This window comes from Ailuropoda melanoleuca, chromosome 12, assembly GCF_002007445.2.
Source record: "Ailuropoda melanoleuca isolate Jingjing chromosome 12, ASM200744v2, whole genome shotgun sequence".
Taxonomy (NCBI): Eukaryota; Metazoa; Chordata; class Mammalia; order Carnivora; family Ursidae; genus Ailuropoda; species Ailuropoda melanoleuca.
The window spans coordinates 12,938,182-12,951,900 of NC_048229.1; the positions used below are offsets into that span (position 1 = coordinate 12,938,182).

Sequence of the window (13,719 nt, forward strand, 5' to 3'; positions counted from 1 at the left end):
GCTTCCCGGCGCCCTGACACGGCGGCTCCCTCCCCCTTCTGTTTAGCTTCCGATATCTGTGCTCGGTTTCAGGGCTCCCCACTTCGTACCTCGATACTCAGCGTTGGAGATGTTCATTTGTAGAGATCCAGATGTATCTTCCTGCGTCTCAGGCTGATTCCGTGGNTGTATCTTCCTGCGTCTCAGGCTGATTCCGTGGATATTCCTGCTGGTCTTGGTACCTATCCAGCTCAACTCAGGGGACCGGCTGAAAAAGGGGTCCCCTACTCCTCCGCCATCTTAACCTCCTCTCTAGGTGCCTTTTTATCCTGCTTGGAATTCTCTGAGCTTCCAGGATCTGTGGTTTGGTGCCAGACATTAATTTGGGGAACATTCTCAGTGATCATTTTTCCAATATTTCTTCTGTTCCTTTCTCTTTTGACTCCTCTTGGTGTTTCCGTTATATGTATTTTACACCTTTTGTAGTTGTCCCACAGTCTTTGGATATTCCCTTCTGTGTTTTTCCAGTCTTTGTTTTCTTTCCTTTTCCATTTTGGGGGTTTCTATTGCGATATCCCCAATCTCAGAGGTTCTTTCCTCAGCTGTGCCCAGTCTACTAATAAACCCATCAAAGACATTCTTCATTTCTGTTACAGTTTTTGAGCTCTAGCATTTCTTTTTGGTTCTTTCTTAGGAGTTTCATCTCTCTGCTTATATTGCCCATCTGTTCTTGCATGCTGTCCACTTTATCCATGAGAGCTTTTAGCAGATTCGACACTGTTGTTTTAAATGCCTGGTCAGATGATTCCAACATGTCTGCTGTATCTGGTTCTAATGCTTGCTCCATGTCTTCAAATTGTGTGTGTGTGTGTGTGTGTTCCATTTAGTATGCTTTACAATTTCTTCTTGATAGCTTGACATACCACATCAGGTTAAAGGAACTGTTGTAAATAGATCTTTAGTAACATGGTGGAAGTTGTGGGGAGGCAGAAGCCTTCCATACTCCTATGATTAGGTCTGTCTTTAAGTGAACCTATACCTCTATAATATGAATTTCATGTTTTTCTCAGTTTTTTTCTCTCTCCCCTTAGGTGGGACAGGATGGTTGGAATGGTCTGGAATTCCTTCTCCTGTGTGGAAGGTTGGAGCTAATTGGATTGGAGTATTTCCCTTCCCCCACATCAGTTAGGCTCTGATAATGCTCCAGCAGGTTAGGCTCTGGTTAACTAGTTTCTCCTGAAGGCAGGTGCTCTGCTGTATTTCAAAATGGTTCTTCTCTCCTCTCACTGCTGGAAGCAAGAGAAGACTCCCCCCCCCATATTTATTGTGAGAACTTGATCAAGCTCCTGGAAGAAAAGCTCCAAAAAGTGTGGGCCCCCTCTGTGACTAGGTCCCTCTGGAACTTTTAATTCTCAGACTTGTCCACCCCGGGCCTCTAGCATTTTGTCAATTACAGTTCAAGATGTCCTACCCTGGCCTTGGTTTCCACTTGTGAGTCTACTTTGGTAAGCTGAGACTCCCTGTATGCACCTGTTTCCACTCTTGGGGGCAGTGGTTTTCTCTGTGTCCTCGCCTCTGTTACGCATTCTTCATTCTGTTCTGTTTTTTACTTGTTGTTAGGACAGAGTGGAGCCTGCCAAGCTCCTTACAGGCAGAAATGAAAGCCAACCTAAAAATCATGAGTAGTACAGAACCTAAGTCAGTCTGGAGAAGGAAGAGGGAAAGGAAGGCTTCTTGGAGCAAGTGTCCTCTCAAACGAAACCTGGCAGGAGTCAGGCAGGTGTAGGCAAGAGGGGATGAAAATTTCAGGCAAGAGTGAGCACGATGGAGGGGAAAGCTGCAAGAATTCGAGATGATTAGAGCTTAGAGATTGAAGGGGGAAAGTGTCCGGAGATCAGGCTGCAGAGGTAGGCTAGAGTCTGATTGCAATCTGAAGGTCTTATGTGGCATTGACCTTGGAGAAATCTTGTGAAGGTAGACATTAAGATTCACAACAATGACACGTCTCCAAAGAACTCAGGCACATGACAGACATTCCTGACTTCATCCCCACGACAGCTCCTGAAATGTCCATCTGCAAAGTGCTTTGAGGAAATCCTGAGTGGCTTAGGGCACTTTGCTGCTATTAAGTGCCCATATAAATCGTAACTTATTGGCTCAAATGTTTGATTTCCTATTTTTCTTTCCATTTGTGTGTCACCTGTAATTAGAGTTCCAAAGTGCTCAGAGTGATTTTTCTATTTAAACAAAAAGGAGAGGAGACTCTTTAGCAGATTGGAAAATGGAAAAGACCAGGCAACTCCTTCTATCTCCTGTATGAGCACTTGGGTTGAGATTTATGAGACTTATAATGACATCTCTCACTTCCTTCTTATAGGAGTGAATTTATCTTTCTCTCTGCAACTCCATCTGTGTGTGTGTGTGTGTGTGTGTGTAGTTGTGCATATCTTTATTACTTGTAGCCTCATCAGTAACAGATATTTATTGAACATCTAGTAAGTATGGTCACAAACCTCAGAAACACCTTCTGCCCTCTCGTAGCACCATCATTCGTGCATCCATTTGTTCATTCATTCATTCATTCATTCAGCCAATGAACCAACAATCATTGAGTACATTCTAGGAACAAGGCTCTGTGCTGGGGGCTGAGAACACAAGGATGAACAAGCTAGACATGGTTCCCTCTCTCAGGGAGCCTACATTCTAATGGGAGAGACAGACAAACAAGCAAATAATAAAATGATTTGCCCATTAAGGTAAGGGTCAATTTCAGGGCTTGAGAAAATTGTGTGTGGACGTGCCACTTAGATGAGGCACTTAGGGAGGTCACACTTAAGCTAAGAGCCGAAGGGTGAAGGGGGGCAGCTGCACTGGGGAGTGATATGGCAAGAGTATTTGGGAAGACAGAGTATGTGCAAAGACCCTGGGGGTGGGAAAAGGCTTACCTTCTTCAGACCACAGACAGGTTTGAATGGGATGGTGTAAGATACACAGCAAGCCCTCATACACTGCTGGCTGGGGTGTAAAGTGGTGCAGCCACTTTGAAAAAACCATGTGGCTGTTTCTCAAATGATTAAACATGATTTTAAATGACTTAACCCAACAAGGGTGCCTGGCCGGCTCAGTCAGAGGAGTATGTGCCTCTTGACCTGGGGTCATGAATTTGAGCCCTGCATTGGGTGTAGAGATTAAAGTGCATAAATATATTAAAGCTTAAAAAATAAAAATAAATGACTTAACCCAGAGAAATGAAACATGTGTCTACACAAAAACCTGTAACGAGTGTTCAGAGCAGTGTATTCACAATCGCTAAAGGGTGGAAACAACCTAAATGTCCGTCAATGGATAAACAAAATGTGGTCTAGACATACAATGAAATTTTATTCCACTATAAAAAGAAGCAGAGTGCTAATAATGCTACAACATGGATGCACGTCCGAACGTGATCTGAGGGAACGAGACCAGTCACAAAATGACCCCATATCAGGAGTCCATTTCTTTTTATTTTTTTATTTTATTTTTATTTTTAAAGATTTTATTTATTTACTTGACAGAGATAGAGACAGCCAGTGAGAGAGGGAACACAAGCAGGGGGAGTGGGAGAGGAAGAAGCAGGCTCCCAGCTGAGGAGCCTGATGTGGGGCTCGATCCTGCAACACCGGGATCACGCCCTGAGCCGAAGGCAGATGCTTAACCGCGGCGCCACCCAGGCGCCCCATGAGTCCATTTCTATGAAATGTCCAGAATAATAGAGAAATCTATACAGAAAATGGAATTACGCTTGTCTAGGAAAGGATTAGGGATGATGGCCAAAGCAAGGTGGGGTTTCTCTCTGGGATGGTGAAAATGTTATAAAATATAGTGATGGGGGCACTTGGCTGGCTCAGTTGGAAGAGCACGCAACTCTTGATCTCCGGGTTGTGAGTGTGAGCCCCACATTGGGTGTAGAGAGGACTTAAAAATAAAAATCTCAAGAAAATAAAATGTGGTGATGGGTATACATACCATAAAAGCCATTAAATTGTACAGCATGTGAATAGGATCTCAATAAAGCTGTTTTCAAAAGTGATCTCATTTGTGATTTCAAGAACATGGAGGCACCTCAAGGTGTTTTTAAATGGAGGTGTCCTGATTTGATTCACTTTTACAAAAGGCTTCTGGCAGCTGAGTAATTCATTGCCAGGAGCAAGAATGGAGGTGGGGAGGCCAGTTAGGAGTAACTGCTGTGGTCCAGGTGCAATGTCAGTGCCTTGGACTTGGGGCTGCCAGATTTAGTGAATAAAAATACAGGACATCTAGTTAAATTCTAATTTCAGATAAGCAAAGGATTACTTTTAGTATAAGTATGCCCCCCAAATATTGCATAGGACATATTTATAATAAAAAGTTATTCTTTGCTTATCTCAAATTTAAATATTGCACAGGCATACTTATACAAAAAATTAATGTCTATCTGATATTTCAATGTAATTGGGCACCCTGTATTTTATGTGGTATCCTTACTTGGACTAGGATGGTGGGGGGAGATGGAGAGAAGCAGACAGATTCCAGATATATTGTAGAGGTAAACTTGTCAGGATTTGCAGGTGTGAGAACCAGGTAGTGGTGCAGTTTGCTGAGATAGGAAAAACTTGATTGGAGTTGCAAAGAAACAAGTTGGGAGAAATTATTTGGAATTAAAAAAAATGTTAGTGGGGCACCTGGCTGGCTCAGTTGGAAAAGCACGTGACCCTTGATCTCAGGTTGTGAGTTCAAGCCCCACATTGGGTGTAGAGATTACTTAAATAAGTAAAACTTAAAAAAAAAAAAAGGGGCACCTGGGTGGCTTAATCTGTTAAGCATCCAACTCTTGATTTCAGCTTAGGTTGTATCTTAGGATCATGGTATCGAGCCCCAGGTTGGGCTCTCCACTCAGCATGGAGTCTGCTGGAGATTTTCTCCCTCTCTCTCTCTGCCCCATCCCCTACTTGCACACACACACACACTCTCTCTCTCTAAATAAAATCTCAAAAAAAAATGTGGGGGAATTTCTTTCATTGGAGGAGTCAGGGTCAAAGTCAAGCTAAGAACAAGAATATCTTGGGGTGCCTGGCTGGCTCAGTCTGTGGAGCATGTGACTCTTGATCTTGGGGTTGTGGATTCAAGCTCCATGTTGGGTATAGAAATTACTTACAAATAAAATCTTAAAAAAAAAAAAGAACAAGAATATCTTCATGTGCACCCAGAGAATGGAGGTCCAGGAAAAACTCACGCTTGTCCTTGAGCATTGCTTTCTAAACGGGCAGGCAAGGAAATCAGCTCTTGGAGTCTCAGAGTCTGGGCTGGAGTGAGAACAGCCATCCTGTGGACCAACATCATCCTCTCCTCCTTGTGTGCCTGAGCGAAGCATCTCTGATGAGCATTGGGCTGGAGCTGAATTCTCCAGAGAAATAAAAGGGACCCAAGGACACAACCTGCTTCTTCTCTGAGAGAAGGTAAACTTCCAGAGGGAGGGGCTTTGGAACCAGGTTGTGGAGATTAAAGGGGCAGATTGGAGGGGGGCTTCAATAAAAGCGGGGTGAGATGGAGGAGAGAGAGAGACAGGGAGTGATGTCCATATGGGACAACTTTCTTTTGAATGACTAAGTCTGTAGCTGGCAGATGACACTGAGTCCCGTCTGTGCAGCATTTTAAAAAAAAAAGGAATTATTGATGGGGGAATTCTCAAGAACAAGCCAATTGTTTCTTGCTACAGATAGCTTTTCTTTTTTTTTCTTGAAAGACCACAGCTTTATTTTTCCCCCACAGGATTTTTATATTTTGTTGATTATGAAGGCATAAAATAGCAATAAAGGCAATAATACCCAGAGGGATACGCGGGGTCATGTGGGTGTTCAAAATGGCTACATATCATTGTGATGTTTTTGTTGGTGTGTTCAAACAATGCACTTTAAAATCATAATCATTTCCTTGTATTACATTTTTTTAAAAGATTTTATTTATTTATTTGACAGAGATAGAGACAGCCAGCGAGAGAGGGAACACAAGCAGGGGGAGTGGGAGAGGAAGAAGCAGGCTCATAGCAGAGGAGCCTGATGTGGGGCTCAATCCCATAACACCGGGATCACGCCCTGAGCCGAAGGCAGACGCTTAACCGCTGTGCCACCCAGGCGCCCCCCTTGTATTACATTTTTATATTAATCTCTTGGTGTTCCTCACACATTAATGATCCCGAATGAGGTATGATTCTCCCGTCCCACTCACAAGAGCTAAGGATATGGTATCTTAATGTAAGTTGAAGGAAGTTTTGTCCTACCTCGTGGATTGTTCAAGAATGAACTCCTGTTGTTTGAAGCCCACCGAGTGCAAGGTACGCTTTAAACAAAAATCTTTCTTCTTTAAAAAAGTGAAATTTGTTGCTAATAAGTAAAAATGAAGATATTTATTTTCAAGTGCTCTGGATTGAGATCCAACAGGTGGGTGGAGCAGAGTATTGTCTAGATGGGCATCCACGGTCCAGCCTGGGACGGCATACACCTGGCCCATGTGCCTCATTTTTGTTTCCTGGAGTCACCTGTAGGCATTTGAGTCTGTGGTCACTGAAGGCTTTCTGCAGTAGGCTGAATGATGGCCCGCAAAGATAGCCAGGTCTTAATCCCTGGAACCTGTGAATGTTACCTTAGATGGCAAAACAAGCTTTTGCAGGTGTGTCTAAATTAAGGCTGCTGAGGAGAGGATCCTGGGTTATCCAGGTGTGCCTTATGTAATCACAGGTATCCTTATAAGAGGGAGGAAGAGGGTGCCCTGAGCCTAAGGAGAGAAGGTAGGCAGTAACTGAAGTGAAACGCAATGCTGCTGGCTTGGAACGTGGAGACGGAAACCATAGGCCCAGGAATGCCGCTCTAGAAGCTGGAAAAAGCAGGAAACAGTCTCTTTTGGAGGAAGCATGATCCTGCCAACACCTTGGTTTCAGCACAGCGAAACTGCGTTTGGACTGCCGGCCTCTACAACTGTAGGAGAATAAGCCCCTTGTTCACAGTAGCATTAGGAACTTAACACACTTTTCTGTACCTGAGAACAAACAATAATTTCTGCTTTTGTCCCCTGCCCTCTCTACTTTTCTGAGACTTCCCTGACCTAGAGGTAAGGAAGTCCTTCCTCCTTGGCAGTCTGGTGACTAGCCTGAGGAGGGTGAATGAGATAGGAAGTATGGGTGGGGGGAAGATGGTGGCCATTTTTCAGTCCTCCTTCTGGGGCTTCGGCAGACCTGAGCTTGGGTTTTGAGGGGGATACACAACACATCCCCAGTGGGCAGTAGAAAACTGATGGTATGGGACACCTGAAGACCGAATTTCCAGTCTCCCTCCTGTGATAGCCTTGTAGATGTTTTAGTTTGTCCCAGTATTCCTCCCTACCTCTTCTGTTTTGGGGAACTCTGCCTCCCCATTTCATGTAGTCCTGGAAACTGAGCCCATTACAACTCCCCACTCTTCAAGGAACCAGGCCATCCTGATGATTCTCTGGGGTACTGGTTCTCAAACTGGATTGTGCATCAGAAGCAGCAAGAGGGATTCTTAAAACACAAATTGTTGGGTCTGCACCCCCAGTGTTTGACTCTGTGGTCTCGGCTGAGGATTTGGGTTCCTAACAGGTTCCCAGGTGTTGCTGGTCAGGAGGCCACACTGAGAAGCCCTGCTCTGGGAATTTGAGTCTTAGAAGATAGAAGACAGGTGGTGACATCATCCAAAACAGATGGTTCATGATTTTCTATAATGAAATTCCTGAATCTGATCTGATTCTGGGCATTTGGAGGATCTGGTTATTTTTTATTTTAACTTTGTGAGCCATTCTGAGTTCAGTTGCTTCTTGCTTAAATTAGCAAGGCTTGAACTTGGAAGGAACCCATGATCTAGAAAAAAGGTAGGTCTCATAGAACACCAGACTTCTAGAGCCCGTTTTGGATGTAATCTCTACCAGCCAAGACTTATTAGTATGGTTCCTAGCCAGCATTTACTGAATGCCTACTGTGTGCCTTACAGGTGCTAGGAGTTTTATAAACCTCTGTCAGCCTTAGTCACTCTGAAGGGAAGGTATTTTTTTAAAATTTTTTCATTTGAGGAAATGGGAGGCCCAGGAATTTACTATTAGATAAAAAATCAGCATAAATATTGTCAGTGAATGGTAGGCAGTACTGAATAGAGAATAGTATCTTCCTTCCTTTTGACATATTTTCCTTTTTTTTTTCCCCCCCACTTTCACTGGGTGAGGAATGGCCGCGTTTGCTTGCCTGCATTGCCCCTGTAACAATCCTTTTAAAAGAACCAGAGAAAACAATGGCTTTCTTTTTTTTTTTTTTTGAACATCTTAAATATGTGTTTTAAAAATTTTGTCTTAAATATTAGATGTTCTGCAAACTGCAGAGTTATCAGAAAAGCCATATTTGGATTTTTGACTCACAAGTAGATAATCAAAACAAATTTGATCTTTGGAATTCCATTCAGAAAACATAGTATGAAGCAGAATGTAAGCTAAATATTCTGAGGAAAACAGGTCATTGCTTTTATTACAAAAGGAATACTTCTTGGTCTCTTAGTATGCCCCACATCCCATCCTCTTGACTCCCCTTTTTACTTCACCATTGCTGTAGTAACTGGCTTTGTACATGCAGCTCCTTTACTTAACCTCAACTTGGAAGTAGGAGATTGTGAAAAACTTCCTTAACCTTTTTCTAATGGAGGATGGGTGAGTGAATAAAGTCTCCTTTCTTCCATTTCTGATCTCTTGGGAGGACAATCCTGTGGTATCTCCTTCAAGGCTGCTTGGAAGGTCTCTGTGGGTTGGAGTGTAAGTTGCCTACAGCAAGACCAACTCAAGATGGACTTTGGATTAGCTGTCCCTCCCACCCTACTCCTCTCTTGGTACTCCACCCCTATTCTCCATGATCACTGATACACTAGCTACCTGCAAGCCCAGGTCTCAGGCTCTGCTTTCTGGGGGTATCGGGGTTAGGCTAACTTTCACTGTAGAAAATTAGTGTTCTTTTTGCTTATATCTGTATATTCTAAGCCATAATCCAGCCCTCTCTAGAGAGCTCTTCTGCATATGTACTCGAAAAAACAGTGCTGCCATCGGACTGGATGTTGATGTACCCTGGCTTTCTCTTGCTGGGTTATATTTTCATGTGATTAAATTTTCTACATGTAATATTTAATAGCTACACAGTATTTCATGGATTCATTACGTATAGAGCAGCTCCTATGTCCCAGGCACTGTTTTGAGGGCTAAAGACCTAGCAATGGACAAACAGATCCCGTCTCAGCTCTTCAGTTGCTGACGTTCTAGTTAGGATCTTTCTTACACTCTAACGGGGCAAAATTTATTTAACCAGTGGCCTATTTTGACCCAAGAAACGGTGCTTGGCGCCAAGTCAAGCGGGGAACCGCTGGAGAGGCGCGCCGGGGGCGGGGCCGCCCACCCGGAACCCGAGTGCGGCTGAGGCGCGGGTTTCCGGCCGCGGCGGACACTTCCCGCGGAGGGACTGTCCCGTGGCGGCCGGCGGGCCGAGGAGGACGCGGGGGGCCGGACCGGCGGCGATGGACGACCACAGCCTGGACGAGTTCCGCCGGCGCTGGCAGGAGGAGCTGGCGCAGGCCCAGGCTCTCAGAAAGCGGCGGCGCCGAAGCTGCCGAGAGGCGGCCGCGGCGGGCCGAAGTGGCCCCGGGGCGCGGCGAGCAGGCCTCGGGGTACCTGGCGCTGGCACAGGGCCTCTTGGAGGGTGCGGGGCGGCCCCCGGCGGCGCGGGCGACCCGGGCCGAGAGGCAGGACGCGGCGAGCCGTTCCCGCTCCCCTCCGGCTCGCGAGGGCGCTGGGGGCGGGGAGCAGCTGGTGGACCAGCTCATCCGAGACCTGGTGAGTGGCCGTCGCCTCCTGCCGAGGTCCGGACCTGCCTCAGCCCTCCCCCCCACTCGACATGAATCGGAAAGTGTGTGCCACCCTATGTCTTTGCAGGCATAGAGTGTCTCTGGAAGGGGTGCTTCCCACCCTGGGGTGACTTTGTTCCCGCATCTTGGCAGTGTCTGCAGACCTTTTTAGGATGCCACCACTGGGTTGGGGGAGTTGCTACTGGAGTCTAGTGGGCAGAAGTTGGGTTACTCCTGAACATCCTACAGTGCATGGACAGTACCCAGAAAACATTATCTAGCCCAAAATGTCAGTATCAGTTTGAGAAATCTGGCTCTTGAACCCTTCTAACAAGGTTTGCCTTCTTAGGACAGGGATAGGAAGCAATTTTAACTTTATTCTGTATAATGTTTGTACTACTCAGTTTTGGGTGTGTGTGGTTGTTTTTTTTTTTTTTTTTTTTTTNCCTTTTCCAACTGCATGTATTCAAAAACCAGGGAAAGCAAAATCCTTTGGGCACTATCATTAGCATGGAGGTTCTTATCACTTCATGAGCATGGATCGTTTAGAGAATCTGGAGGACCCCCCCCCCAAATTCTTTTTACGAAGTTGGCACAGTCAGGATCATCTAAAACACATCCATGGTTAAGGGGTAGGACAATACAGCAGGTTTTAATGGTTTATTTTAGAGAGTGGGGAGGGGCAGAGGGAGAGAATCCTCAAGCAGACCCCCCGCCCCCCTGCAGCGCCAGGGAGCATGGAGCCCCATGCTGGACTAAATCCCGTGACCTGAGCCCAGGTCAAAAGTCAGAGGGTCATCTGCTGTAATGACTGAGCCACCCACGTGCCCCTGGTTCGATTTAAATTAGGCTTAAAGAAGGCTTCTACAGCTTCCCAGTTGAGAGTAATTCTATAATTAGCAAGTTGTTTCCAGAAATAATGGCTTATTTCACATGTAGTTTTATTCAAACAACACTAATAGCTATAGAAGTTTCCATCAAGTTTCTGGCCTACTTCTAGGGTTAGAACCTTTTTCTGTGCATGTGTATAATAAACTCATTTAATGTGATAATTATATGTGTGAAAATTCGTGCTGGCATCATGTCTGCTTCTGTGAAAAGTGGGTCATCACTGAGGAGGTCTGGCGGATGTAAAAATCTTTCAATGCCTTGGGAAGGTGGCTTAGCACCGGATAAGTTGCTCAGGCGGGTCCAGATCTATGCAGAAGTTACTCCCATGGAAGTAGATTAGTAGGCTAAGGCAAGACCGGCTCACAGTGGTAGAGGGAAACAGCAAAGTGGATTGTTAGGACAAAGGCGTACTTGGAGCCTCACGGAGAAAATCCAACCTGCTAAGTGTGGCAGTGTCTTCAGGCTTCACAACAATCCTGGGAAGTCCATATTGTTGGTCTCCTTTTATGAATGAGGATATTCAAAGAGGTTTTTCTATAACTGCCCCCAGGGATGCTTAGCTGGTAAGTTCTGCAGGTTGAATTTGGATCCAGGTCTGTTGGACTGTAAATTTTACCAGGTAGTTTGCGAACTTGGTGTAAAAATCCCCTTAAGCCTTATTAAAAGATGGGTTCTGGTGTGTCCCTAGATCTGCTTAATATCCTGAGGAAGCACTTAGACATGTCGTGGTTGGGATGGTCAAGCAAATTTGAGACCTTGTTCTCTGCTGTACAGCTTCCTTTGGCTTGCTGTCTTGACTCTTCAAGGCTTTTTGGTCCTAATACTCCTGAGGGCTGACATTGAAACCAAAAATAGTGGAGCCCTAAATGAAGTCTTCTAGAAATGGAAGAGGCCTGCCTACCGTAGGATCCAAGAGGCACATCAGATTAGAGTTAGGAAAAGCCTGCTCTGGAATGCGTGCCCATGATCTCCCCTGTCTGCAGCATCACCACGTTAGGTGCTGCTGGGCTCTGCATCCTATGAACAGTATCCAACATTTGGGGCCTTTAAAAAAAATTTTTTTTTAGTACTTTGCAATCGTCAACACGGCTATAAATAAAATTACTCTCAATCTCCTTGGTACTGCATTAAGGGTTTCAAGACCTTATCTTCAGTTCTATTAACAACCCTCTCCAGTGGCTGCTATTCGCCCCATTTGACAGATGAGCGTTAAGAAAGTAATTGATTTTTTGTTTTGTTTTTAGAGGCAATCAACCTACTCACTGTCCTAGGTGTGACAAACGATGGTAACTTTTACAGAAAAGGCTTGGATTCCCATGTCAGTGGTTGTAAGCCCCAGAGCCCAGAGGTCAGGCAGATCATGCAAATGAGTGAGGTGGGCTCAGAGTGGCTCATTCTGTCCTCCTTCCTGGTTCATCAGGTGTTAAGTGTCTTCCCAGATTCCAGCCATACATCTGCAGTGCTTTAACTCATGTTTATCATTTCTTTTTTAAGTACTCTCTACACCCAACTTGGGGCTTGAACTCACAACCCTGAGATCAAGAGTCACATGCTCCACTGACTGAGCCAGCTGGGTGCCCTATGATGGCTATTATACTTTTTGTCACGTTAAATATTAAACATGACAGGTAGTGTAGAAATTGCCTTCATGATATCCCTAAAAATACTTAACTTTTTTTTTTTTGAAACCCTGCCCTCTTGGTCTTATTTTTCTATTTTTAAAAGTTTCTTTAAATCAAACCCTGTATAAAATCATAAATGTCCAGGTTGGTGAGTTTTCACCAGTGTACACATCCATGTAAATAGCACCCAGATTTCAGAACAGCGTTCTCAGCTTGTCAGAACCCCCATGTGTTCTCACCTGACTTCTAACACCTTATTTTAATTTTGTCTGTTTTTGAACTATAAGTGGAATCATACAGCATGTACTTGCTTGTGTCTGGGTGCTGACATGTGTGAGATTCATCTCTGTGAATGTCACGTTTTATTCTGTTGATGGACATTCCTTTTTTTTTTTTTTAAACTTTTCTAAAGATTTGAGAGCGTGCACACCATGAGAGGGGGAAGATGGGGGAGAAGCAGATTCCCTGCTGAGCAGGGAGCCCGAAGTGGGGCTTGATCCAGGATCCTGAGATCATGACCTGAGCTGAAGGCAGATGCTTAACTGACTGAGCCACTCAGGCACCCCGGACATTCCTGATAACTAGTTTTAACAGCTGCTTTGGGACTATTGGGCATAGTGCTGTGAACGCTTTGCACATATTTTGGAACCTGTGGACTTATTTTTCTTAGGTATATAGGTAGCTGTGGAATTGCTGGGTCATAAGTGTGTAGATGTTCAGCCTTAGTAGATCCTAACAGTTTTCCATGGTGGTTATAATGGCTTTCCTACCTGCTAGTAACTCAAGTATGTAGAGTACAGTATTTCACATTTTTCTTTGCCGCAAATATAACAGCATCTAACTGAGATGACCTATGGCAACTGAACTCGACTTCAGCATGGGCAAGATGAGAAGGTGATAAATTGGAGGACACACATGGTAGGTGGGCTAACGGGGCAGTCACTGCCCATGTCAGCTGGTTGTTGCCTTGTAGGAATGTGGTCCCAGTGTGGCAGAGTCTTTAGGTTTTTGTTTTGTAATTGGGAATGTTTGTTTTTATGTGGACTCCATCAGTTTTTGCCACACAGAAAACACCCAGGACTTTGGCTTAAAACACCATTTAGGGGTGCCTGGGTGGCTCAGTCGGTTAAGTGTCTGCCTTCGGTTCAGGTCATGATCCCAGGGTTGGGTTCCCTGCTCAGCGGGGAATCTGCTTCTCCCTCTCCCTCTGGCCCTCCTTCAGCTCGTGTGCATGTTCCTGCTCACGCGCGCGCTCTCTCTCTTTCTCTCTCTCAAAATTAACCCACCACTATTGAGTGCAGCATTTTGCAGGGTGGTAGTTTGGGCTG

General features: G+C 45.0%; 1 protein-coding gene across 1 annotated transcript in view; it reads left to right on the top strand.

Moving 5' to 3' along the window:
• The first annotated feature begins 9,465 nt into the window (after positions 1–9,465).
• Positions 9,466–13,719, top strand: part of FBXW8 (F-box and WD repeat domain containing 8) — a 113,615-nt gene continuing 109,361 nt past the window's right edge. Inside the window, 2 exon segments of the mRNA XM_034639303.1 lie at positions 9,466–9,634; positions 9,636–9,867. Coding sequence (XP_034495194.1) covers positions 9,552–9,634; positions 9,636–9,867 — 315 coding nt within the window. The 5' untranslated portion in view covers positions 9,466–9,551.